The 23,853-nt window shown below is 54.1% G+C and overlaps 2 protein-coding genes across 4 annotated transcripts in view; one reads left to right on the top strand and one right to left on the bottom strand.

Annotated features, from left to right (window-relative positions):
- The first annotated feature begins 7 nt into the window (after positions 1–7).
- Positions 8–17,620, top strand: PYGB (phosphorylase, glycogen; brain). 3 transcript variants are annotated; one of them, XM_010577812.1, is made up of 20 exons: positions 8–271; positions 2,278–2,379; positions 4,272–4,350; positions 5,219–5,322; positions 6,782–6,913; positions 9,474–9,585; positions 10,672–10,754; positions 11,673–11,816; positions 12,159–12,251; positions 12,379–12,525; positions 12,648–12,811; positions 13,168–13,282; positions 14,021–14,122; positions 14,250–14,397; positions 14,960–15,018; positions 15,360–15,501; positions 15,852–16,059; positions 16,521–16,655; positions 16,789–16,855; positions 17,126–17,620. In XM_010577812.1, the coding sequence occupies exons 1-20, from the start codon at positions 29–31 to the stop codon at positions 17,276–17,278; spliced, it is 2,532 nt and encodes an 843-aa protein (XP_010576114.1). In that variant the 5' UTR covers positions 8–28; the 3' UTR covers positions 17,279–17,620. The 3 variants fall into 3 exon arrangements, with proteins under 3 accessions (XP_010576114.1, XP_010576115.1, XP_010576117.1); XM_010577813.1 differs by lacking the exon at positions 2,278–2,379 and having other exon boundaries at positions 29–271; XM_010577815.1 differs by lacking the exons at positions 2,278–2,379; positions 4,272–4,350 and having other exon boundaries at positions 29–271; positions 5,302–5,322.
- Positions 17,621–18,853: 1,233 nt separating this feature from the next.
- Positions 18,854–23,853, bottom strand: part of ABHD12 (abhydrolase domain containing 12) — a 46,911-nt gene continuing 41,911 nt past the window's right edge. The window contains exons 8-13 of the mRNA XM_010577816.1: positions 23,750–23,787; positions 23,479–23,558; positions 22,582–22,664; positions 21,768–21,846; positions 21,343–21,470; positions 18,854–20,847 (exon numbers count right to left, since the gene is read on the bottom strand). Of these exons, the coding sequence (XP_010576118.1) occupies positions 20,808–20,847; positions 21,343–21,470; positions 21,768–21,846; positions 22,582–22,664; positions 23,479–23,558; positions 23,750–23,787 (448 nt within the window). The 3' untranslated portion in view covers positions 18,854–20,807. The remainder of the gene's footprint in view (positions 20,848–21,342; positions 21,471–21,767; positions 21,847–22,581; positions 22,665–23,478; positions 23,559–23,749; positions 23,788–23,853) is intronic.

The following is a 23,853-nucleotide window of genomic DNA, read 5'->3' on the forward strand; positions in this document are numbered from 1 at the left end:
AGCCGGAGGCGAAGCCGAAGCCGGCGGGATGGCCGCTCCGCTGAGCGACGGGGAACGGAGAAAGCAGATCAGCGTACGGGGGATCGCGGGGCTGGGGGACGTGGCGGAGGTGCGCAAGAGCTTCAACCGCCATCTCCATTTCACCCTCGTCAAGGACCGCAACGTCGCCACCCCCCGCGACTACTACTTCGCGCTTGCCCACACCGTGCGCGACCACCTGGTGGGACGCTGGATTCGCACCCAGCAGCATTACTACGAGAAGGACCCCAAGGTGAGCGAACCCCCGGGGATGGCGACGGAAGGGGCCCCCCTCGTCCCACGGGCATCCCCACGGCCGCATCTCGCCCTGGCCGCGTCCCCCGTGGGCATCGCCGCGGTCACGTACCTCGCGCGCGTCTCGCCGCGTCCCCGTGGGCCTCGCCGACGCCGTGTCCCTCGTTCGCCGTGGCCGTGACCCCCGCGAGCTTCTTTGCAGCCCTGTCCCGCTGAGCCTCGCTGCAGCCGTGTCCTCCCTCGGCCGTCCCCGCGACTGTGACCCCCCCCCGTGCCTTGTCGCAGCCACGTCCCCCGTCATCCCGCCGCGAGCGTGTCCTCACGCGGGCCTTGCTGCTGCCAGCTCCTCCGCACGCTGCGCCGCGGCCAGGTCCTGCGCTCGCACCACGGCGGCGGCGGCCCCTCTGGGCGTCGTCACCTCCACGTCTCGGCACATGCCTCGGCACAGCCGGGACGTCCTGGCTTCGCTCCTGCGGAGCCCGCGGGCAGCTCGGCTTTGAGGCTGGAGAGGAGTTTCTTGCCTCCTGCAAACCAGACAAGCTTTCCCAGGTCACCAAACCCTGGCGAGTTGGTGGTTCCTGGGGGACCCGGCCTGCTCCCTTCTCTCCTCCCCACTCGTCAAGTCAGGACGGCGATGCTGGAGATATTGGGGACTGCGGGACATTATTCAGCCCTAATCCTTTTGAATTAAGACCCAATCCAGCACTTAACTGGAGAGCCCCGGAGGGCAGCTGTGTACTAGAAAAGGCACATACCTTCCCAGTCTGTAGGCAGCTGCCTCCCCGAGTCAGCTCTTTTCTTGGGGTTATGAATATTGCCTTGACACAAGAAACAAACTGCACTTTCACGCCGGTAAGGCTGCACATGCACTGGGAGTTACGCCGGTGCGTGGAGCTCTCCCTTTTATCCTTACTCACACAAATGCGCTCTGAGCCGTATTGCTGCACTAACAAGGGATTGTACAGATCCCATAAAAGCCAGGAGGAGCTTGGAGTGGGTTTGCTTACTGTCCCCTGCGCCTAGATTCTCACTAGAAACAATGTCCCTGCGGGAGGCTGAGCGGAGCACAGTATTTATGCAACTGTGCGATGGTTTCAGTCTTTCCGATGCGCCCCAAGGAACAGATGGACCCTCTCAGACTCCCAGCAGAGGTGACAGAACGGGTAATCCTGCTGCTTAGTGGGGAAGATCTCAGCTACAAAGGAAAGAGATTCCAGGGGAAGCACGCTTTAAAGTCAGGCTATTGCTCTGTTAAAAATTCCTGTCTATTTATAAAAATATCTATAGCAATAAATCTGAGCGAGGGCAAAAGTTTGCACAGCCTACTTCTCATCCTACAAACAGGCTTTCATTAGCATTCGTGGCACAGGCGCAGCTCCTCCGAAACTTGGAAGGTCACCACAGAGCAGCCCGTCTTGCACAGTTGTGCCGGGAACCCTGCCACCCGTGGGACAGTTTATTTGTTCAACGGGGTGAAACGTGCGTGTGAATCTCGGCGTGGGGAGAACAGGAGGACCTGTGTGATAGGAACACTGGAAAATCGCTAGCAGGAAAGGGGCCTGGCCCTGAGCCCGGCCGGCGTGCATGGGACGGGGGGCTCGCTCCGGCTTTCAGCAGGCTCTGGATCAGCTTCAGCTCAGCATGGGAAAACTTTAAAAACCAAGTGTAAGCATCACCTCAGCTGAGTTTGACGGTGTATAAATATCCCATTCAGCATCCTAGATAATTCTTGCCCTGGGTTAAATAGGGAAACACTTAACAAGCAACGAGATTTTTCTATAGAAGGCTGTTGGCAGGGAGACGTGCGGCGGAGGGTTGGCTCACATCCCGCGCGAGCTTCTGACAAACAAACTGCGGTGCGTGGTGTTCAGGAGCGGGCGCCAAGAGCCGGGTTGGGAAGACATCCCTACTCTGGAAAGCACTTGGGTCTGCTCCTAATTTTAAGTGACTTTGGTGAAAGCAAAGTGTTGTGCTGTGCGTAAGCGTCTTGCTTTGCCTCCCCAGCGCATTTACTACCTGTCCCTGGAGTTCTACATGGGCCGCACTCTGCAGAACACCATGGTGAACCTGGGCCTGCAGAACGCTTGCGACGAAGCCATTTACCAGGTGAAGTCTTGGGGGTACGGGGGCCGCCCTGAGGAACTGGCCAAAACTTTTCTATGCGGAGGGCTGGGTAGCTTTATTTCTCGGGGCTTCCTCCTAAGGATGTGTTATTTTGACTAGACACAAGGCTTGGCTCTCTGTTAGTGTTTTTCATCCCCTAGAGAAGACCGGGGGGGGACCCTCGGGTTCCTTGAGAGTTGGAGTACGGTTTTCTCAAACCACCCTTTTCCTGTAGTGGCTGGGAAAATCCAGAATAGTAGCCAGAAAGCAACACCCAGTATCCCAAAAGACTAGGGAGTCCCAGGCTGCAAATAGCTTTCCATTACTAGGAGAGATGACGGCTCATCATGGGAGATGTAGTCTAATAGGGGAGGCTGGGCCAGAAGGGGAAAATGGAGCGCCAGAACGCCAAATTACAGTTCATACATGCAGGTACACAAGGCACCGCGGCAGCACTGCCAGAGAAAAGTGAATCACCGGGAAGGAAGAAAGTGTGGAAATCGTTTTCTTGAATTAAAATGTCATTGGATGAGTTCAAACTGGAAAAAACACAGCTGAGTACCACCAAGGCAATCACAAATGCGAGGCCACGGTTACGTAGGCTTGCAGCCACCTCTGCAGCAGGACAGTGACTTTTTTGACAGAATATGAGGTTTTGGGCTTTCTCACCCAAAAGCTTTATTTCCCCCCGTCCTCTTCCCTCCTGCCCCACTGGATTGATCCACATTACACTTTCTAGCAGAAGTTGGGCTCTGTCACTCTCTCAAAATGAGGTGCTATGATTGCTGATGAAACATCCTGGTGAGCGCTTTCCCTGCCCAGAGATGGGAAGGGATTTCCAGGGAGGGACCTGACATGTTTCCTCTCCACGGTATGGTGCCTCGGAGCGCACGCTGTTTTTTTTCAGGGAGGATCCTCACATCCCTTTGCAAGGCATTTTCCACATACTGATTTGGCCTGATGTGCGAACAGAGGCTTCTCTCACTGTAGCCTCCGACATGTGGAGCTCGTCATGGCCGGTGGCCAGCTGGGATGGGAGGTCTCATATCCAGCATGGCTCTGTCACTGAGAGAATTCACCTCGGTTTTTGTGAACCCGTCACATTGTGCGTGAGGCTTTCCCGGCTTGTGGTTGCAGACTGCTGAAGCCGTGGGAGAGCGGTTTGGGGAGCAGCCGTGGTGTCAGCCTGACTCCCTGCTGTCCCCCCTGGCACTGAGGTGAGATACTGCTGCCTTCCGAGACGCAGCATCTCTTGACTCCTGGAGTAGTCCTTGCTGCTGGCATGCTTAGCCTTCATCTGGCAGCAGCCCCCGGGCCAGAGAAAAAATAGCCCGGGAGGTGCAGCAGAGGAGACAACCACTTCCAGCCATGGATTCCGGCCAAAGAGCTCAGCGGCAGGATGCGGGAAGGCATGGAGTGTAATGGTGAACGCTGCAGTAACCAGCTGCCGGTGTGGTTGTGCCCTTCCTCAAGGACTGGGGGAGGGTGAGAGCAGAGCAGGGGGCACATGTAAGCCGGGCAGGACTCGGCGGTCCCGTGTGTGCCGACTTGGCCGTTCACCGTCCTGTCTCCAACGGCGAGTTTGGTGGAAGGGCCTCCTGGCATGAGGGGCTGCCAGGAGATGAGCGTATTGTTCGAGATCTCTAAGGAAGCCTAGTTCATGGGAAAACGACTTTTGATGATGGGCTAAATTGTTTTCCAATTAATTGGGCTGCCCGGGGACCAGAGGCTGGTAAGATGCTTTGTGGGGAGGGAGGGTGGGGGGATGCAGAGACCCCTGTGTGTTAAATTTCCCGTGGTGTGGGTTGTTTTTGGTGTTTGCCCTCCTTGGAGAGCAGCCCCAGGACATGGGCTTCAGGTGGTGACGTGTTCTGCCGTGGCTCTTTCCCCGATAGCTGGGTTTGGACTTGGAGGAGCTGGAAGAAATCGAAGAAGATGCTGGGCTGGGAAACGGAGGCCTGGGCCGTTTGGCAGGTAAGACAGGGAGAGGGGAGCCCCCTCCTCGTGCAGGGTGCACGGGGACCGAGGGTGGCCTGGCTGGAGGCTGTCATGCCCTCGCTGCCGGCGCTGCGTCAGAAAACACGCAGACCTCAGCCTGCATCCACCCCGCAGCCCTTCAGCAGCGTGGTACCCTCCTGCCTGCTCTTGGCTGGCCAGAAACGAGCCCCGTCCCCGGTGAGAGCATCCAGGAGATGTAGCTGTGTAGTCTGCAGCACAGCAGGCAGGGCTGCGGCTGAAAGAGGCTGTCTGGAGCCTTTTTCCTCACCTCCCTGTGAAATCTCTCACTTTTCAGAGGCACCCAAGCAGCTCTCATGTAGGCAGATTGTTGGCTGCTATTTTAGTCTGCCTGTCCCACAGGACTGCTGGAGATGAGAGCTCCCCAATGCAGAGGAAATGCTGGGGCTGGTCTTTGCCAGAGCTGCCACGGACTGAGGGCTGGAAGGGTTTGCTCCGAAAGCAATAATAGCAAAGTAGCTGGTGGAGCAGTGAGTTGGGGTCAGAAACCCTGCTTCACCAGGCAGGCAAGCTTAGAGCAAGGCGTGGGCACCTCGGGCAAGTTTAGAAGAGCTCTCACTGCAACAAGGCTGGATTTAGGTTTTTGGTGACCTGGCCTCGTCACCAACAACCTTGCAGTGTTCATCGTGGCTCGGCAGGACATCCGTGGGGTCCTGCCGCAGGCTGTCCCCTTCTGTCCCTTTTGCATGCAGATTTTCTCGAGTAGTAAATGTTTCCAGCGGCATTGGTTGTGGCAGCCCCTCACCCCCGTGCACATCATGCCGTAGCAGATGCAGCAAGTGAGGGGTGAGTTTCCTTGCAGCGTGACCACGCTCTGCTCTTCCAGCTTGCTTCTTGGACTCCATGGCCACTCTGGGGCTGGCGGCATACGGTTACGGCATCCGCTACGAGTTCGGTATCTTCAATCAGAAAATTGTCGACGGCTGGCAGGTACGTTGGCGAACTCAAGTCACCCTTTCTCCTTCTGTTTCGTGCCTGTGGACAAAGCCTGGCCACACAAATGGCACTGTGGTTCCTTGAGCTGTTCATAAACTGGGCGTTTGAGCCCATCACCGGGTGCCAAATGGGCTGTCGCTTCCCACTGCTTGTGCTGACCTTGGGATCTCTGATGGCCTGAGCAAAGAGGAGCGATGAGGGTGGTGGGGTGCCTGTGCCACAGGCGCTTACCGAGGGACACGTGCAAGCTCATCCACGCCAGTCACCAACCCGGCAAGCTGGTGTTGGAGCTGAGCCCACGGGGCATGGCTGGGACTGGAGTTTTCCTTGGCTGGGGCTCCGTGGCACAGCTGCAACAACCCGAGAGTCCCATCCAGCCCAGCAGTGAGTGGGCAAGGAGTCAGGCTAAGGATGGAGATGTAGCTAAACACCTCATGAAGGTGTCTGGTGGAGGATGAATTTGACTATGATGGAAGAGGAGCAAGTGCCTGGGGTGCCGCTGCTCCTGTGGGTTCCCTGGGAGACTGGCAGCGGGGGCTTAAACAGGGACTCTCCTCTAGCATTAGTGATCATAATATTTTGCAAGTGAAAATAGGCTAAAAAAACTGCCCCAGCTGGCAGTTTTCCCTAGTGTATGTCTGGAAATGGTTTCCATTAGGAGATTTGCCTTGCTTCTAAACATAAAGGACCTTTTTTCCCCGTAAAATAGCTCTCCATAAGTCAGGGAGGGTGAGAGGTTTGAGGGTTGTTTTTTTCCTCCTTCCCCACAAAGAAGCTGCAATGCTAGGCCCTATAAATGGTGAAAACAGGGACAAAAGCATCCACTGTAATTGGCTTAATGTTACTTAAAAAAGAACAGGGGTGGTGGCGATGCTGGGTTGTGGCTTAGACCTGCCCCCCACCTGGCAGAGAAATGCCGGCAGGCACAGAGCATCTCTCCAAGTGCCTCAGGCCCTCTGGTTTCTGGTCCACATCAGCCATGGTGGCTCTGCTGAATTCACTTCACTCCCATTTGTGCTGTTATGAGCAGGGAGGAGAAATCCTCTCTGGCAGAGGGCAGAGCAGTTAGCAAGACCTGGGTTACAGGGGGTGGTTTGTGGCCAGGAACAGCACCGATGGCCTTCTAGGGAACCCCATCCCACATATTCCCACTATCACGGTCAATCTGGATGTAAAAGCCTCGAGACAGACTGAGTGCAGCAATCTGTGCTGTTTGGGTGGTTTAAACCTGTACAGCTCTGCAAAGCCCATAGAGCCTGATTTATTTATGCCAGCTGGGATGTAGTCATCCATGTTTCAAAAAGCACAGCTGTCCTCTAGAGGCCTCTGCATATCCATTTTTAAAGCCAGCTTACTAAAGCTTTGTTTTTAAACTGGCCTCCCTTCGGAGAGCCTAGTTTAGCCTTCACTTGGAGACACAAGCCATCACTTGAACCTTGTTTGCTTCTTGCAGGTGGAGGAGGCCGATGACTGGCTACGCTACGGCAATCCCTGGGAGAAAGCTCGCCCAGAGTACATGCTCCCTGTGCACTTCTACGGCCGCGTGGATCACACTCCTGAGGGTGTGAAGTGGATCGACACTCAGGTACCAACGTCTTCCTCGGTGCTGGGCTGGGGGAGTAGGGGCCAGGGTAGCGTGGAGGGGGGAGAATCTGTCCCTGGGCTGCCTGAGGTGGTCAGACCTTGCTTCTCTCCCAGTCTGGCAAAACTCTCTGCTACCCTTGCAATTACAAAGGTGACTTTGTGGCTACAGCTGCAGCACGATTTGAGGAAGAAGAAGGATGATATTCAGTCATAGGTGTAACTGCAGGTCAGTTGGAGCCTCCTCCTCTACCGGTCTCCAGGGTGAAGCATGGATTTATGTCGGAGGAGGACTGTATCCCTGGCAGCTGTGCTAGCCTCCTTCCACACTGCTCCTGGCTACCACTCGCTCAAACCCAGTGGTTTTGCAGGTGGTTCTGGCACTGCTGCTGTGGGTGGAGATTCATCTCGTGGGGTGGCCATGGAGCAATTCCGTGGGTGTTTAACTCCTGTAATCAGAGCAAGTTCCTCTTTCCCAGGCTCGCCTGATGGGTAGAGTGCTGTCAGGGAAGGCTGGAGGCATGGTTTCAAGTCTCCGGTCTGCCTGGAGGCCTTGTTTTGTGGCATTGTGGAGAGCAAACGCTTCTTCAGCCTCCCACAGTTGGGGAGGGAACGCTGTGCTTCGGGAGCATGTGCCTGCTCAGAGCACAGGCTGCTGTGTCGTAAATGCATTCCAGTCTTACCGCTGAGGAAGGCAAGCTTTAAAGAGGCACAGATTTATTAAGAGGATTGAAGATGTTTCAGCCTCTCCTGTCTAAGCAGTGCCCGGGATGGAGGAAGGACTATGAATTTCTCTGGGATTCAGGGACATGACCTAGCCTTGTTCCCATAATGTTCAAGGGTCTCTCACCCTGACGAGCCAGCTCTACCCATCCGAGGAGTGCACAGTCATAAAGCCCAGCCTTTCTCTTCAGCGCCAAGAGCTGAAGCTCTGTTGCAGATCTGCCTGGGCCTGCTCAGAGAAACAAACCAGGTCCTTTTCCAGCGTCCCTGGTTGTCAAAGGCTGTACAGTGACATAGGCCATTCCCAGGACACAGACAGTGCAGGGGTTCAACACCACAGCCTCGTGAACAGCATGGAGGCACCATGCCAGAGCTCTCTGGGGAAGCAGATATCCGCTTGGGGACCGAGTGCCGTTGCCTTTCGATGTGCTCCTCTTCTGACCCCGGCGGTAGTCTGGGGTTTCAGGGATCCCAAGCAGTGCAGTGGAAACGCTGCTTCCTACAAGGAGGTGAATTTTCAGATAGTGCCAATTAGGGAACAAGTTGGAAAGGCTCAAAAAAAAAGCCAAAGACACAGTCTCCAAATATAGCATCACTCTGTTCATGTGATGTGTGCCCCAGTCGCGTGGCTCAGGCAGGGCAGGCTTTCTGCCTGCTTCCATGTTCGGAGCTGGTAATAGCAGCTTTGAGAGCCTGAGCTCTTGCTGATTCTCCCCAGAGGGGAGGTGTTGCTGACGCCAGCACCAAGAGGCTGTTCAGGGCCAACAAGCCGATCTGCCTGGGTTTTCCCTGCCCTGTGAGCACAGCTCCTTCAGTTCTCTGCTGCCTCTCACATCTTTGTTTGGGGACAGCCTCTGGCTGCTGGACTGTCGTGCCAGTACACACCGACTTGTTCAGGAGGGTGCTGGCTCTTTTTTGCCAGTGTCAGAGAGGCAGCCCAGGCTCTGTGCTGCAGGATCAGGGCATTGCTCTGCAAGCACCGTTCGGCTCTGCTGGCATCAGCCCTCAGTGTCTTTGTTCCAGGCTGAGGTCAGGGTGCCTTGCCTTGCTGCTCAGCAGGTCTGGAGGCATGCAGGTGTTGGCACAACAGTGAGCTGGAGCGCAGAAGCTTGGAAGCATACCCATGCCTTGCCTGGCTAGTGTAATCCGAACTGGGAGTCCCGGTGTTACTCCCTGTAGTCACGTGTGAAGCATCCTGATGCTTAAGCATCATCCGTAGACTGCACTAATAGTTTCACACTCGTGTTCAGTTTGGATGCTGGAGATCACAGTGGATTTACCCAGGCAGGTTCAACAAACCTTGACTGTTGGGTGAATTGCTGTGGGAATGGTGCTGCGGTGGTAGGGTTTGGTGCTGGCAGGCTGCGGAAGGCTAACGGGCAGGATTCAGGCTGCGGAGTTTATCCCAGATGGAAACACAAAGGTTGTCCCAGCTGCCCTGGCCCCAGCCCAGCACAGACAGAATCGCAGTGGCCAGCTGAGGATTCTTGCCGTGCTCTGGTGAATAACTAATAGGCACACCAGTTGGTATAGGAAGGTCAGCAAGTTGTTTGCAACTCTCTTTTACATTTCATTGATGGGCTTGTAACTCCCAGTTCGTCAGTAAAGCTCCAAACAGCTCTGCTTCTCCTATGAACACTTTGCCAGTGGGTGCTGGCAGTGCCTGTGATAGCAGGGAATTCTGTGAAGCTCAGCAGGTGTGTTTTAGTAAGATGAGATTCTTGCCACAGCCAGGAGTTGTCTGTGTCCTCTGGATTCTTCCTGCAGACGTTTCAGCCGCTTTCCCACCTTCTCTAAGGCCATCGTGCTGCTAATCAGAGGGGAATACTGTCCTTTTGCAGGTTGTCCTTGCTATGCCTTACGACACGCCAGTGCCAGGATACAAGAACAACACTGTAAACACCATGAGGCTGTGGTCTGCAAAAGCACCCAATGACTTCAACCTCCAAGAGTGTAAGTGCTATCCCTCCGCTGCCTCTCTTCTGGCCAGGCTGGGACATGGTTGTTCCTGTGTGCATAGCACCTGGCACAGCACTCCCCACCTGGTCTGCTTTATCCATATCTCCTGGCTACCTCCAAACACAGCGCTGTGTGCGCATCCATGGATCAGACTCCCTCCAACCGCTTCCAGAGCCCTCAAGCACCAGGACACCCATCCGTCCTCCTTCCATACCCATCACGCTTCTCATGCTCTCAAAACCTGCCCTGTACCTTCCCCAAGTGATAGACCACCTGCCACTGCGTTCCCCACATCACCAAATGAGCTGCAAACCCACGCTTGCCGTGGAGGGTCGTTTCTGTGCAGCATCATCCCTTAGCGCTGAAGGAGAAGAGCAGCACAGCCCACCTTACTGTTGGTTTCCTTTGGGTCTACATGTGACCTCTCTGCTGCGTTTTTCCAGGCTCCAATCGTAGTGCTGAAGAAGAGCAGATACACGGCAACTAACATACCAAATGTCAGTGAGGGGCTGTTACAGAAGGGGAAGGTTTTAGACTAGACTGCTTTGATTTATTCTTCCATTCTGGCAAGCGCAGAGATGTGTGTGTCAAAGCAGCCCTGCCAGGAGAACTTGTGTGGGACAAGGGGTGATGGCTCTCAAGTCCTCATAATTGTGCACTGGCAGCTGCGAGCTGGGTTTCAGGAGAGCCTTTTGTACCCTTTAGGAGTTGAGCGTGATTGTGGTCTTTGTGCTTCTTTGCCCTGCCCCATTTCTCCTTCATCCTTAAGCAAGATGGCTGGTCACTCGCTTCCTTTTTTTTGCCTTCTCTGGCTGCCGTCTGTCTTCAGTTTCTGTCTGTCCTTCCTGATACGCGTGCCTTGAGAAACTGCATGGAGATGTGCCTTTCTCTTATCCCATCTCCTCCTGTCTCTCTGGTGCCTTTCACACATGTACATTCCCATTCATATTTCATTAATACCAGCCTGAATGTTCCTGTTACAAATTGCTCTATGAGAAAAGAAGGAAAAGTGCAGTATCAGGGACCTACCTGAACCTCTACAGCTGCTGCAGTGCTGTGTGTATTTCTCTCTTGCTGCAGTCAACGTGGGTGACTACATTGAGGCGGTGTTGGACAGAAACCTGGCAGAAAACATATCCAGAGTCCTGTACCCAAATGACAATGTGAGTGACTCTCTTGCCTCTCTTGCCTGCTGCTCTGGATCATCCTCCCTGTAGTTGTATTGCCTTGTTTGCAAGCACTGGAAGGTCATGGCCACCTGATATTTATTGTTCTGGTTTAAGGATTTTTAATACAATAGGTTGGCCCCGTAATTCTCAGTGAACAGACACAGCTCTGCTGGCTCCAGAGGGTCTCTGCTGGCTGATGGCAGCTGAGTCTGGCCTATATTGTGTAGCTGCTCTGTCCCTTGCTGCAAGGAGGGGAAGACATATTACTCCTTCAAATTCAAGGCAATTTACATGGCTTACCCTTTGCAAAAGTAAGTTGTCATTTCAGAGGCGGCCATGAGGGGGGGACTCGTTTCCATCCCCAGTTCAAGGGATTTCTCGCTGCAGGGACTGTCCCAGGCCATGCACTCACTGGGCACTGGATCCAGAAGGGAAGAGCCCTCGCTATCTAGTCATGGGTTAGGATCTGTGCTGGAAAAGCTCATCTCCTGCACTTTACCTGCACCCTCTCATTGCTGCTGGCTTTTAAAAAATAGTGTGAAGTGTAGTGTGCCTGGGAGGCAGCTGGTATGTCCAGAGACACGGGCTCCTGGCTATTGCAGGGAGTCCAAAATCCAAGGGTCTTGCAGTGAGGGAGGGAGCTGCGCTTGCTCTGTAGGACTAGCATGGATGTGGCAGGTTCTGGTGCTCTCTGGAGGCAGCTGTTTGGGATGCCGAGCCCCTTGTCAGTCCCTACAGCTGCTGCCCCATCAGAGGCAATGTGAGAAACATCCACATTTGCCCTGATGAGGTGCTGAACCTGTGAGGCCTGTTGGGAAGCCCATCAGAGTGGGTAGGAGCATCTCCAGGGGTTCGGCTGCCAACTGGGGATGGCAACTGCAGCACTGATGGCTGTGGTCCCCCCACTTGCAGTTCTTTGAAGGCAAGGAGCTGCGACTGAAACAGGAGTACTTCGTGGTGGCTGCTACCCTCCAAGACATCATCCGCCGTTTTAAGTCCTCCAAATTTGGCTGTCGAGACCCTGTGAGAACATGCTTTGAAACCTTCCCAGATAAGGTGAGTTTGTGGGCAGAGAGGGTCCGGGGGTGTTTTAGCTAGACCTGCCTATCATGAGGGAGAGCAGGATGCTCAGGACCAAGTGGGGGCATGTATACAAAGACCCTGGCAGTTTGGGTTGGAAAACAGGTGATCTCTGGGCTGTTTTCCCAGGGGAAAATTTGCAATTTGGAGCAAAACTTGCAAAGGTTGAATAGCTCCGTTCCTGGGAGATCGCTCTGTTTCTGGGGTGTGTGCCATGAGAAGAGGCTTGGGCATGACCCTCACCCCAACCCCACGCGTGCAGGACACTGTCACAGTCCTATCCCTGCCAGATCTGAGCCCAGCGAGTCTCTGTTGCAGGTGGCTATTCAGCTAAATGACACCCACCCTGCCCTGTCCATCCCAGAGCTTATGCGGATCCTGGTGGATGTGGAGAAAGTGGATTGGGACAAGGTAAGCAGAGCTAGGAGGTCCGTGCCAAAAGTTGCAGTGGAAAGAGCTGCTGTCCTGTCCTCATACGGAGTCTCCTTTCCCCTCCTGGCCTGGGCACGCATGCATTAACCTGCTGTCCGTAACGCAGGCCTGGGAGATCACGAAACAGACCTGCGCCTACACCAACCACACCGTGCTGCCTGAAGCCCTGGAGCGCTGGCCGGTCTCCATGTTTGAAAAGCTGCTGCCACGTCACCTAGAGATCATTTACGCCCTCAACCAGATGCATCTGGATGTAAGGGACTGGGCCGGTCACAGGCTGTGGGAACGCTGGGGGTCTTCATCTGGTCGCTTTTAGGATGGGAATGTTCCTAGGTCCTATGGCTGGGTTGCTAATGTCCCTTTTTGTGCCTGCAGCGGGTGGCAGCTCTCTACCCAGGGGACATTGACCGTCTCCGGAGGATGTCGGTGATCGAGGAAGGAGACTGCAAACGTATTAACATGGCTCATCTCTGTGTGATTGGCTCCCACGCGGTCAATGGCGTGGCCCGCATCCACTCTGACATTGTGAAGAACTCGGTGTGAGTTGGGGGACACCCAAGGCACGCTCCCTCTTCACTCACTGGGCTTTGCCTGCAAGCATGGGGGGGCTAACTGGAGCCATCAGGTGTCGAGGTCTGCTTTGGTTGCCCTGCTGGGCATGGCAGGTTGGGGAGACTGTCTTATTTGCCTGTGTGCAAGGTCTAACTCACGTCCCTTTGGAGCTGGTGAAACCCTCGGCGTTATGGCCGAGGAAGGGGGTGAGAACTGGCATAGAGAGTTCACCCTTGTTCCAGGGAGATCCGCAGTGACTGCCCCGAGTCAGGAGCACGTGCGGTGGGGGCCCAGCTGAAGCTCTGGGTGGTGGTGGGTGGTTCAGATCTCTCTGGTGTTCCAGGTTCAAGGATTTCTATGAGCTGGAGCCGGAGAAGTTTCAGAACAAGACAAACGGGATCACACCGAGGCGCTGGCTCCTGCTGTGCAACCCAGGGCTGGCTGATGTTATTGCTGAGGTGAGCCGCAAGCTGTCCCGAAGTGAGGGGCTGAGCGTGATCCGTTTGCTTCTGATCACCTCTTCGTGTGCTCTGATCAGAGCTGGGGCTCACGTCTGGTGGGTGAGAGTGAGGACAGCCTGGAAGCACGCCTGTTGCACGTGTAGGTGTGAGACTGGCTGGGCTTTAAAGTCGGTGATGAAGAGTTGGCCAAAAACGTTGCAGAAATTTGGATCTGGTTCCCTGCCCTCGCAGTGGCTATACACAACCTGGCAGGCAGTACCGTGGTGTGTGAAATGGGGTGTCTGCAAAAGCATTCAGCTTCACGGGCACAAAGGAACTCCAGCCCCAGTTCTATCTCCGGTGTTTACCAGGCTCTTTAGCACAGGGTTTTTTGCTTCACACTGTGACATGATAGCTGAATAACGTCCTGCAATTCAATGTATCTTTGTGTCCTGCCCATCAGTTTCTCCAGGTGCCAGGAGGCCCTGGTACATGTGCACACATCCTCCCTCTAAAGCTCCTTGAGGGAGGGGGACTTGTTTGGGTTTTTGCAAGTGCCCTGTTTCCCCTGTACCTTTGGGCTCCCTGACGATACGGAGAAGTAAGCTCGCTATAAGAAACTGTGCCCCTTTTCCCAGCCAGAGTGCCTCTTCCAATTCCCAACGGGACTGTGGCATCTCTGTTGGGAAAGTGCAGGTGTGGATTGGGTGAGGTGTCTCACGGGTGGGACATCCCTCTCTTGGCTTGTTCTTTTAGAAAATCGGGGAAGGGTTTATCACAGATCTGAGCCAGCTGAAGAAGCTACTGGATTTCATCAATAATGAGACTTTTATCAGGGATGTGGCGAAAGTCAAACAGGTAATGTGCACTGGAGGCGGGGTGGGAGGAAGGCACCATGCTCCCAGGAACATCCCAGCAGCAAACACTCACTTCTGACAGAAGGCCTGGGAACCCATGCCTGTTCCTCATCAGATTTTCTTGCCAGGAAAACAAACTGAAGTTTGCAGCCTACTTGGAGGAGCAGTACAAGGTCAAGATCAACCCTTCGTCCATGTTCGATGTTCAGGTCAAGCGAATCCATGAGTACAAGCGGCAACTGCTGAACTGCCTGCATGCTATCACTCTATACAACCGTAAGTCCTGCCTGGGCTGGTGGACAAGGGGTGTCCCCCCAGGCACTCGCTGCCAGGGTTCCCATGTAAAAGTATGCCAGTTAGTGGCCAAGGACTCCTGAGCCTAGCTCTGCCCTCCTCTCATGAAGGGCTTCTCTCCAGGAGGGAAGACAGAGTGGCTGAAGGGCCGTACAGAGCTCTGAGGAAAAGCTCACAGCCCACGTCTCCAGCCCACCTGGGTCCCAGGGCCCAGGTAACCCCCACACCTGTACTGCAGGTGTTAGGACTGACCTGGTGCAAGTTGAACCCCCACTCCCCGGCATATGCTTTGGGCCCCTGCCCATTCCCAAAGGGAGGCAAATCATTGGAGCTCTGCATCATGCTGGCTTGAGTCATTGCCTGAGGACTCTGCAGCCCATTTTTGCCCAGCACAGCTCTGGTGGATGTCTCATTGAGCTTTGGGGTCCTGCAAGTTTGTTGGGTCCACGTGACATGGGCTGGGATCCCAGCCCACCTCTGATGAACGGAATTAACTCTGTCCAGTTTATCTTCACTTTGGTTGTGTTATGCCCTGCTCTTTCAGGCATCAGACGCGATCCATCCAAATCCTTTGTGCCCAGGACTATTATGATCGGAGGAAAGGTAATGTGCATCCCAGACTCGGTGCGTGCATGGCTCAGTGGGGATGTGGGGAAGGTGCTGTCCCCTTTCTGTGGCTTTGCTGGGCCCGCTGTAGGTTAGCCAGCATGTATCTGCTGGTGGGCTCTTCAGGAAACACCTTTATGGACTAATCAGATTGAACGAGGCCCCATCACTCTTTGCTTGTGGCTCAGGACTTCACCTCCCACTAGGGTGCTTTTGCTGATCCATGTGAACAGCAGAGGTGAGGCCCAGATTCTCCCCGTGGTGAGGACCCGCACTGGCACCTCTCATGCTCTCCCTTCCTTAAAAGCCTTCACTATTTCTGGGCTGCTCTTTTTCAGGCGGCCCCTGGCTACCACATGGCCAAGATGATCATCAAACTCATCACATCCATCGGTGAGGTCATCAACAACGATCCCTATGTGGGGGACAGGCTCAAGGTCATCTTCCTGGAGAACTACCGGGTATCCTTGGCCGAGAAGGGTACGTCTGGTCTTGTATAAGCACACGTCAGGAGCTGGGCACGTCCCAGCTGAGCCCAGAAACTGGCTGGCCTGAGAAGCTGTCATGGCAGGTCACCTGGCTCTCCCTTAGGAAGGACCTGAGGGCTCCACACAGGGTGGGAAGCCAGCTTCATGCAGGAGTGATAGCAACGGCATGGGGTCATGGCAGGGCTAAGCCTGGCTCTGGCCCCAGAGCCATGCTGTTTGGGCTGAGGTAGAGGTCAGCAGGCCACTAGCAGATGTCCCGGGCTTGTTTTGGTGTCCTGGACCCAGGTCATGGGCACCTGCAGCGTGCCAAGGATTAACTCCTACCTCTCTTGCACCCGACAGTGATCCCAGCAGCGGATCTCTCCCAGCAGATCTCCACAGCTGGCACAGAGGCCTCGGGTACCGGCAACATGAAGTTCATGGTGAACGGGGCCCTCACCATTGGTACCATGGATGGGGCCAATGTGGAGATGGCGGAGGAGGCAGGCGAAGAAAACCTCTTCATCTTTGGCATGCGGGTGGAGGACGTGGAGGCCCTGGATCGCCAAGGGTTGGTGCTGGGGAGAGCCCCATACGTGCCAGGGCTTGTCAGATGGGGATACAGGTCCCAGCTCTAGCGGGGAGAGAGATGTAATCTCTGGGAGGGACACTCTCCTCCCTGGGCAGTTCTGGAGCAGGAAAAAGCAGGGGGCTGGAGGCAGCCTTCACCCTGGGCTGGTCAGTGCATGGTCCATCAAGGACGCAGCTCACCCTGAGCACAACGGCCGAGAACAGGACGGGAGCCTGGGCACAAAGTGATTCAGGCACCGCGACAAGTCTCGGAGCCGCTAGCAGGGTGCTCTGATGGACACAGCCCCAGGAAAAAGGCCCCTCAGGAGCCATAAAACATCCTTGCCAGGAGCCAGCACCCTTGCCTGCCCTCCCTGCCCCAGACGTGTCAGGTCCTGCGCTCTGGGTGCTGGGCCCCAGGGGAGAGCATCAGGCCCTACAGCCCGTCTCTGCTGGGCGCAGGTATAACGCACGGGAGTACTACGAGCGTCTGCCAGACCTGCGACAGGCTGTCGACCAGATCAGCAGCGGGTTTTTCTCCCCTCGAGACCCCGGTTGCTTCAGGGATGTTGTGAATATGCTCATGCACCACGACAGGTAAGTCCTGGCAAGCATCACCTTTGGTGGGCTGCTCTCAGCCTGCCCGCGACCCTTTCCCAGCTGGCCCTATCCTGCCAGGCTGGGACCCTACAGCAAGCAAACCCTAACCTTACTCTGCTTTGGGTTTCAGGTTCAAGGTGTTTGCTGACTACGAGGCTTACATTAAATGCCAAGGTCAAGTGGACCAGCTGTTCATGGTAAGAGCTGCCCGCTACCGAGGGGGAGGGACAGGGTCTTCGGCCACGGTGGTGCAGTGGGAAGACATGGGAGAAGCCGAGTGTGCTCCCGTGGAGTCCTTCTTACAGATACCACGTGGCTTGGGCACGGGGTCAGGGCGACGCAGGTTTTGCCGCTTCGGCAGCCCCACGCCGCAGCATTTAAACCAGCCAAGTGTGCTCTGCAAGGCTGCAAGCTGGGACAGAGCCAGGTGAGGGACTGACTGCTGATATTGCCTCTCCTCTTCCCAGGACCCCCGGGAGTGGACTAAGAAAGTCATCAGGAACATTGCATGCTCGGGCAAGTTCTCCAGTGATAGGACCATCACAGAGTATGCCCGGGAGATCTGGGGTGTGGAGCCATCTGCCACAAAAATCCCCCCACCCAACCTCCCCCGGGATTGATGCAAGCACAGAGGGAAGGAAGGAGGGATGCGCTCCCAGCCCAGGAGGCCTCACCTGAATTTCACCACCAGTCTCAGATGGGCTCAGCTCTGCAGAAACAAGGCTTTTCCCTCAGCGGGGTAGAAGGATGCTCTGAGGAAGAGCCCTGACTGAGGAAGAGGAGCTGGGGGAGAGGAGAAAGGACCCCGTTTGTACCCATGTATCCAGCCTGCATGTGCTGCATAGTGCTTTTAGTGAGATGACCACAGAGAAGTCTTCCACAGCTGTGCTCCATGCTTAACAAGGGCTTTCCAACTAAATCCTCCCCTCTCCCCCTGCATGCAGCCTGGCCTGGCCTCCTTGACCCTGCCCCACAAGCAGGTTTAGCCAAAACAGAGCGTGTCTTGCATCCTCCTCCAGTGGGTCTGCCAGCCCCAAAGCTAGGGGAGGGAGAGGCCACTGCCTGCCCCTCCAGTTACCCCCTTCCCAAATAACACCCAGAGAAGGTGGGACTGGCTGTTAAAGCAGCTGGCACCCTGCTGGCACCAATGTCAAATGCCGTGTGCCCCAAGGAGAAGGAGAGAGGGCCTGGGATCAGCGACTTCCTTGCCACAGAGCTTGCCGTAGCCTCCTCCCGCACCTCTTTACTTAACTAAAAGCCCAGTAACCAAGTCACTCCAGGGATTTTTAGCCTCCGTGTCTGCATAGAGAGGGTTGTACCTGCCACTGCCAGCTGGGTGGCTGACCCTGCTGGGCCCACAGGCAGTCTCCTGGCTCTCCAGGCACAGCTGTATGCTGGGTGCTACCCAGGCCATGAACACGTATAGCATCTCTTGCATCTCTTCGCAGCTGGGTCACGCTGCTCCATGTGTCTCTCCTGGCGCTGGGGTCAGAGTTTAACACCTGTAGTGCTGTGTAGTGCACCAGTACTCCCTTGTGTGACACCAACTCATTAAAACAACCAGAACACCTGCTGGGTTGACTTGGGGCTGACTTGTGACTTACTCCATGCCTGTGGGTTCAGGTTGCAACAAGTTCAGGCCATGATGCTTGAAGCCATGCTGGTGTTCCCCAGCTGTGGCTTCATGGGAGGGTCCCCTGCAGCTGGCATGATGCTGGGGTGCTGGCACCACCATGGGGGAGACATGCCGCCAGCAGAAAGGTCAGTCTTGCCAGCACAGAGAGTGTACAGGAGGGAGCTGGTCCCAGAGGCTGCACTGGGCTAGCTAGGGCCAAAGCCATTTACCTGCACCTCTGGGGTGTTGACTGTATGCACTTGGGTGGGGGTTACAGTGTTGGGTTTTGCCCAGTAAATGGCACACAGGGCTCCTGTGCTAGAAATGCCATGGGCAGTTCCAACTTCCCCCATCCCCAGTGGGAAAGCAGAGACTCGGCTGCAGCCGGAGTACAGGCACAGACCCACTGGGCTCCAGCAGAGCTGCTCACCCAGAGCTGGCAGCAGCCACAAAGACTTGCCCAGTCCCAGCTGCAAGCTCATCGCCCATGCACAACCCTACTGCAGCCCTGCCGCAGACCCAGCTGACCTGCCCAACTGGGGGAAAAGTCCCAAAAACTGCCAGGTAAAACGGGTGAAGCTGAAGTGATCAGCAGTCAATGCCTTTATTAAAACTACACCACTTTTAGATAAACATTTCAGTTTAAATTTCCAAGCATATCACTGGCCTACTAACGGGAATGATGGTGCTGGGATCACCAACACCAGCAGTTCACATGCTGGACCCTCAGCTCTGTCACACGGGAGAAAGGCAGCCAGCCAGCCTCTGGCTCAGGCTGTGCTTTGCCCCAAGCCAGCTGCCAGCAGCGTTAGCTGGAATGTGCACATCACTCTCCAGAGCCAAGTAAGTGTTCCTCTTCTGTCAGTGCAATAAATACAAGTGCATCAAACATAATTTAAGTGGCACAGTTAGCTTATGAGTATCATGGGTCAGAAACCTCAGGGACAACCACGCTATGGCAGAAGAATCTCAGTACAAGAACAAGCTACTGTCTGCTTTGCAACTAGTATGAGCCTGCAGATATAACTTGGATGCATGCTGAGCAGTTTATACTATGCTGTACACCCCTGAACAGACCCTTCAGGCAGCACAATTCACTCTGAGCACTAGTGACTAAACCTACAGCACCTGGTATTCTCTATATAGATTGATGGGGGGCAGGGCCAGGTCCCCAGCCAGACACTCAGAGTCAGCACATGACCCTCTTTTGTCTCAGTGCAGAGCTCATCAGTGGCATAAACCAGCCCCTGTTCTAGCCCCAAGCAGGGCAAGGGCATCCCCAGAGCCTCTCCCCACAGGAGAGGCTCATTCCCACTTCTGCCTCCTGGACAACATGCTCCAACCATGGCTGTGAGATGGGCTGAGAAGTGCTACTGGAAGTGCCTGGGAAGCCCAGAAAGGAGGTGGAGGGAGAGATGGGGAGGGACACCCCAGACTGTTATTTTTGCATCAAGAACTGCATACCACTGCCTGCTTTAACTACATAGGAACAGTATAGCCACCAGGAACAGGAAAACCTGACCTAAGGAGTTAAAAGGTAGTTGAGGAAAAAACCCTGCCCTTCCCACCCAAAGGAAGCACATGTCTGTCCGGGTGTGTACAGGGAGAATGGAAGACATCCATTCCCACATCCTGGGCCCACATTGTTCATGGAAGGGGGAGATCAAGCCAAAAAGTAATCTCACAGTTTCCAGCTTAAACTCCCAAGTTTGCAATTTATCTGCTTAAGTCACTTCAGTCCTAATAGGAAGTGCATGTGTAGAAGGGGAGGAGCTCCACAGAGGATAGCAGGGATGGGAGCAGAAATGATGTTGAGAAGGAAAAGGGTACAGAAAAGATAAAAGGGCACTGACCTTTTCCATTAAATAGATGTTTGAAAAGGAAGAACAAAAAAAATCTTTCATTTTATTTCCAAATGTGTGCAATTAGCCCAACACTTGCAACACATTGTGACTGAAGAGCTAAATAAAAATATCTCTCACCACCTGGACCTTCTGTGTGTTTGTAATTACAGCCACTTAGTGAAAAGGAAAGGCAAAACATGTATTTCCTAGAAAGAGAACACCTCAAACTCAAGCAAGACAACTGTGGTATGGAGACACGGCAAAAGCCATTCACCTACAAATGAGTCTCTATGTGATCCAAAAACAGCAGCAGTGTTTAAAAGTGAAAGAAACACCCTTGGTCATGACACACGTGTCCTAGGAATGTCTGTCCTCAGTGGTACCACGCTGGATTGGCCAGGCTTTGTTGTGCTTACATTTTTCACGGTTTGGTACTGGCTCCTGGGCTGTTATCACCCCTCCATCCATGTCAAAAAAGAAGCCAACAACTTCTTTCTTCTACCATCGCAGATGCTGATGCCAGGAGCTGGAGTTGCCAAGGGTACACATCAGGACCGGAGTGGGAATCCCTGACCTCCTCTAGTGCCAGGGATGGAAGAATGGCAGATTGACCCACAGGGAGCAGGGACGAAAAGGAGAGAGAGAGGAAGGAAAGAAAGGAAAACCTCTGTGCTGCCGAGCAGCCAGTCTTCAGTGATGATGCTCATGTTCAGATTTTCCCAGGAATTCCCTAGGAAAGGAAAGGACACAGCAGTGACACTCAGCTCTCCTACACTCTGGTGCATGCTGCAGCCTGCAGGTCTTCCCATTCCCCTGGCAAATACTAGGGCTTAAGCGCTTGCAGCTACAGTGAACAGCACTCACCCATCAGTGGCTCCCACTAGAAGAGGCAAGGAGAAGTAGCTGCTTCACAAACAACTCCTCCAGAGCATCCAGCTCACAGCAGAGATGAGCCAGAGAGGAGAAACGCTCCCAGCTTTCTGTGGCTCCCCTTCCCAAAACCTGCTTTGCAGGGAGGTGGAGAGCTCTGACTTTGTGCTAAGCCAGCCCCAGTATCTCACCCGCTCTGAAGACCAAAGGGGTTTTCATAAGAGCTGCCCAATACAGGTGCCTGTTGCACATCTCTCTTGCTCCTGGGTTCTTGTCACTGTGCCCCAAAGCCCCAAGCCCCAGCCCCCCCGCCCCCACCCAAGCCAGAAGAGACCCTGGTTAGCTGGGCTGTTACCGCAGTATTCGAGGTAGCTCTGGACTCCTGTAGATGTACTTGTGCCGGTAGCCAAGGTCTGTGTGGAACGGAACAAACTGCACCTTGTAGTCTCGGAAACTCCGTGATGTCGCAGCGATGTTGTAAAGCTGAGTCCAAGGAGAAGCAGGTGAGGGACACATGTCACTCCAGACCAGCTACCCCTGCCAAACCAGCACCCCTCTCAAGGGTGGGTTATGGGCCCTGGCTTGACCAGCTTTGCTACCTCTAGCTCCAGCTCCCTTTCACTATTGATTTGCCACCTCCAACACCACAGAATTTGTAGTACCTTCAGGCTATGCATTTCTACATACACCTTCCTATTGCTGACTTTTTGCCTGGCTGGGATGTGGTTCTAGCCACATCAGTTCCTCCCACCAGATCAGTTTGCAGAGCCACACATGTACCTTCTTTCCCAGATGAAACGGTACCACCGGGTCATCCTCAGCATGAAGGATGAGCAGGGAGCAGGAAATGTATTTCACACTGTAAAAGACACAACAATGTCACAAAGGCTCAGAGCAATCCCCATCACTCTCTAACACCAACACACTTGGATTTTCAAGGAAACTCAATGACAAACATGTCCGGTGGGTCACTGACTGCAGTTCAGCTCTTGAAAACACTATTATCTGGGCACCATTCATTTGATCTATAGAAAATTTACTAGTGAAAGGCACCCTTGTAAAGCTATTTACTGCTTAGACCAGAGAAAAGTGGCTCACCCCACCGCAAAGCATCATCTCCCCAGGTCTGGTTTGGTTCCAGTACTGGAAACCAAATTCAAAAATACTCAGGCTCTTGAATGAAAGGCTCAGTGAAAAGAGACAATGTTATTACATGCAGGGTGGCTTATGCAAATGCACAGCAGGGAAATCCTCCCAGACTTTCAGTGTCCCAATGCTACTGTTTAATGTGTAACGTACACTTGAAAAGCATAAATCACATGGACCAAATTAGCATATCCCTGAGTAGTCTCTGTGCTCTCTGTTGCATCTGTCCTTATTAAGAACAATTTGAAAAGAGCAGCTCTACACTGCAAAGCTGTGTTGCACTCAGGGCTGTGAGAGTAACTGAAATCCCTTCAGCAAGTATAATGCTTCAGGGGAAAAAAAAAGAGAGAAAAAAAAAGCAGAGAGTGCAGTCTGATGTCTATCCTCCTTGATGCTTGCCATGGCTCACTGCAGCCACAGCTGAAACCCCAGCAAAGAGGGAACTCACTTCTCATCGTTTGCAAATTTAATTCCACTTGTCGTGATGGGGTCAAGGAAGAACCAGTCAAACCCAGGGAAGTATCTGTATATCTGAGAGGAAAAATTTGTGTTAGTGGCAGGCACCAGCAGGACAGTTATACAAACAGCAGAATGGGGCAGGCCACTGCCATCTCAGTAACACCCCTTGGCTGCTGGCTGCGCCCTCTGCAGTGAGGTGGTCCATGTTTCCATCAGCATTATTTTTCCACTCCTGTTTCAGGCCTGTCTTATCAGCCTGCTCAGAGGCAAGCTCTCTGGGTGCTTGCATGGTCAAGGTCTCTAAGTATCATGCTGCTGCTGGCAACAGTCTTCCTGGAAGAGAGCTGTACCCCAGGGCACCTCATCAGCCCAGCTGCATCCAACACCCGGTCTGGGTGTCTGCTCAGTTCAGAGCCAACTTGCATCCATGCCGGATGGAAGAGATGGACACATCAGAGTGAACTCACCAGGGAAACAACACAAGCACAAAGGGGCCACGTGGACAGGGTAGTGACCAAGAGAAGCCCAGCTTTGCTATCGCTTTGCTCACAGCCCACAAAATAGCCTCCTGCAACAGAGAAACTACAACACAAGAAGAACGGGCTGTCCACTGCTGAGAGCAGAGTCTATCTTCCCCTCCTTACATTTACTGCCCTTTCTGATCCTGGTTTCTGTTTTCTTTAACAGGCTCCACACATGGCTCTGGTACTGCTTATTGTACTACTGTTCCCAGGAGCTGCCTTAAGTGCAGCTCTCTACACCTGACACTTATAAATATCACTGCTGCCCCACAAGTCATGCAGTTAGCTCAGCTACATCACTTCTGAAGGTTAATTTCTAAGCATACAATTACATGCCACTAGTGTGAGAGCCACCGTGTACTTGCCACAGAAAAGGGGTGACTTCGTGCCTCCTCCCGTATGTTGGTGAATGGAGATTCCAGTATCAGGGCATCCGGAGGCGTTTCTGAAAAGCCAAAGGCAACGTGCTGAAATGCAGGGGTGCAGACAGCCAGCAAGGTCAGGGTCTGCCTTATGAGAGCAGATGTCACCATGGTGCACCAAGGACAGCCTTGTCACAACCCCAAACATATGCAGAATCTGGGATGCCAGCAGGACCCGGGCTGGGTGGGAAGAACTTCTACCCACCAGACTTACCTCTCTCACAAAGGCGCCTCACTAGATTTGTTGCAACCCTGGAAAGAAGAACAGTGAGCATTTAATCTGGCACAGGCCCTCTGCAAAGCACCAGGCTCTAGTGG

Source organism: Haliaeetus leucocephalus, unplaced genomic scaffold, assembly GCF_000737465.1.
Source record: "Haliaeetus leucocephalus isolate CR32 unplaced genomic scaffold, Haliaeetus_leucocephalus-4.0 Scaffold577, whole genome shotgun sequence".
Taxonomy (NCBI): Eukaryota; Metazoa; Chordata; class Aves; order Accipitriformes; family Accipitridae; genus Haliaeetus; species Haliaeetus leucocephalus.

Coding starts and splice junctions, on each gene's coding strand:
- PYGB (XM_010577812.1), top strand. CDS start 29: ATGGCCGCTCCGCTGAGCGACGGGGAACGGAGAAAGCAGATCAGCGTA. Junction 2,380..4,271: donor GCGACGAAGCCATTTACCAG/GTGAAGTCTTGG, acceptor TTTCCCCGATAG/CTGGGTTTGGACTTGGAGGA. Junction 12,812..13,167: donor GACATTGTGAAGAACTCGGT/GTGAGTTGGGGG, acceptor CTGGTGTTCCAG/GTTCAAGGATTTCTATGAGC.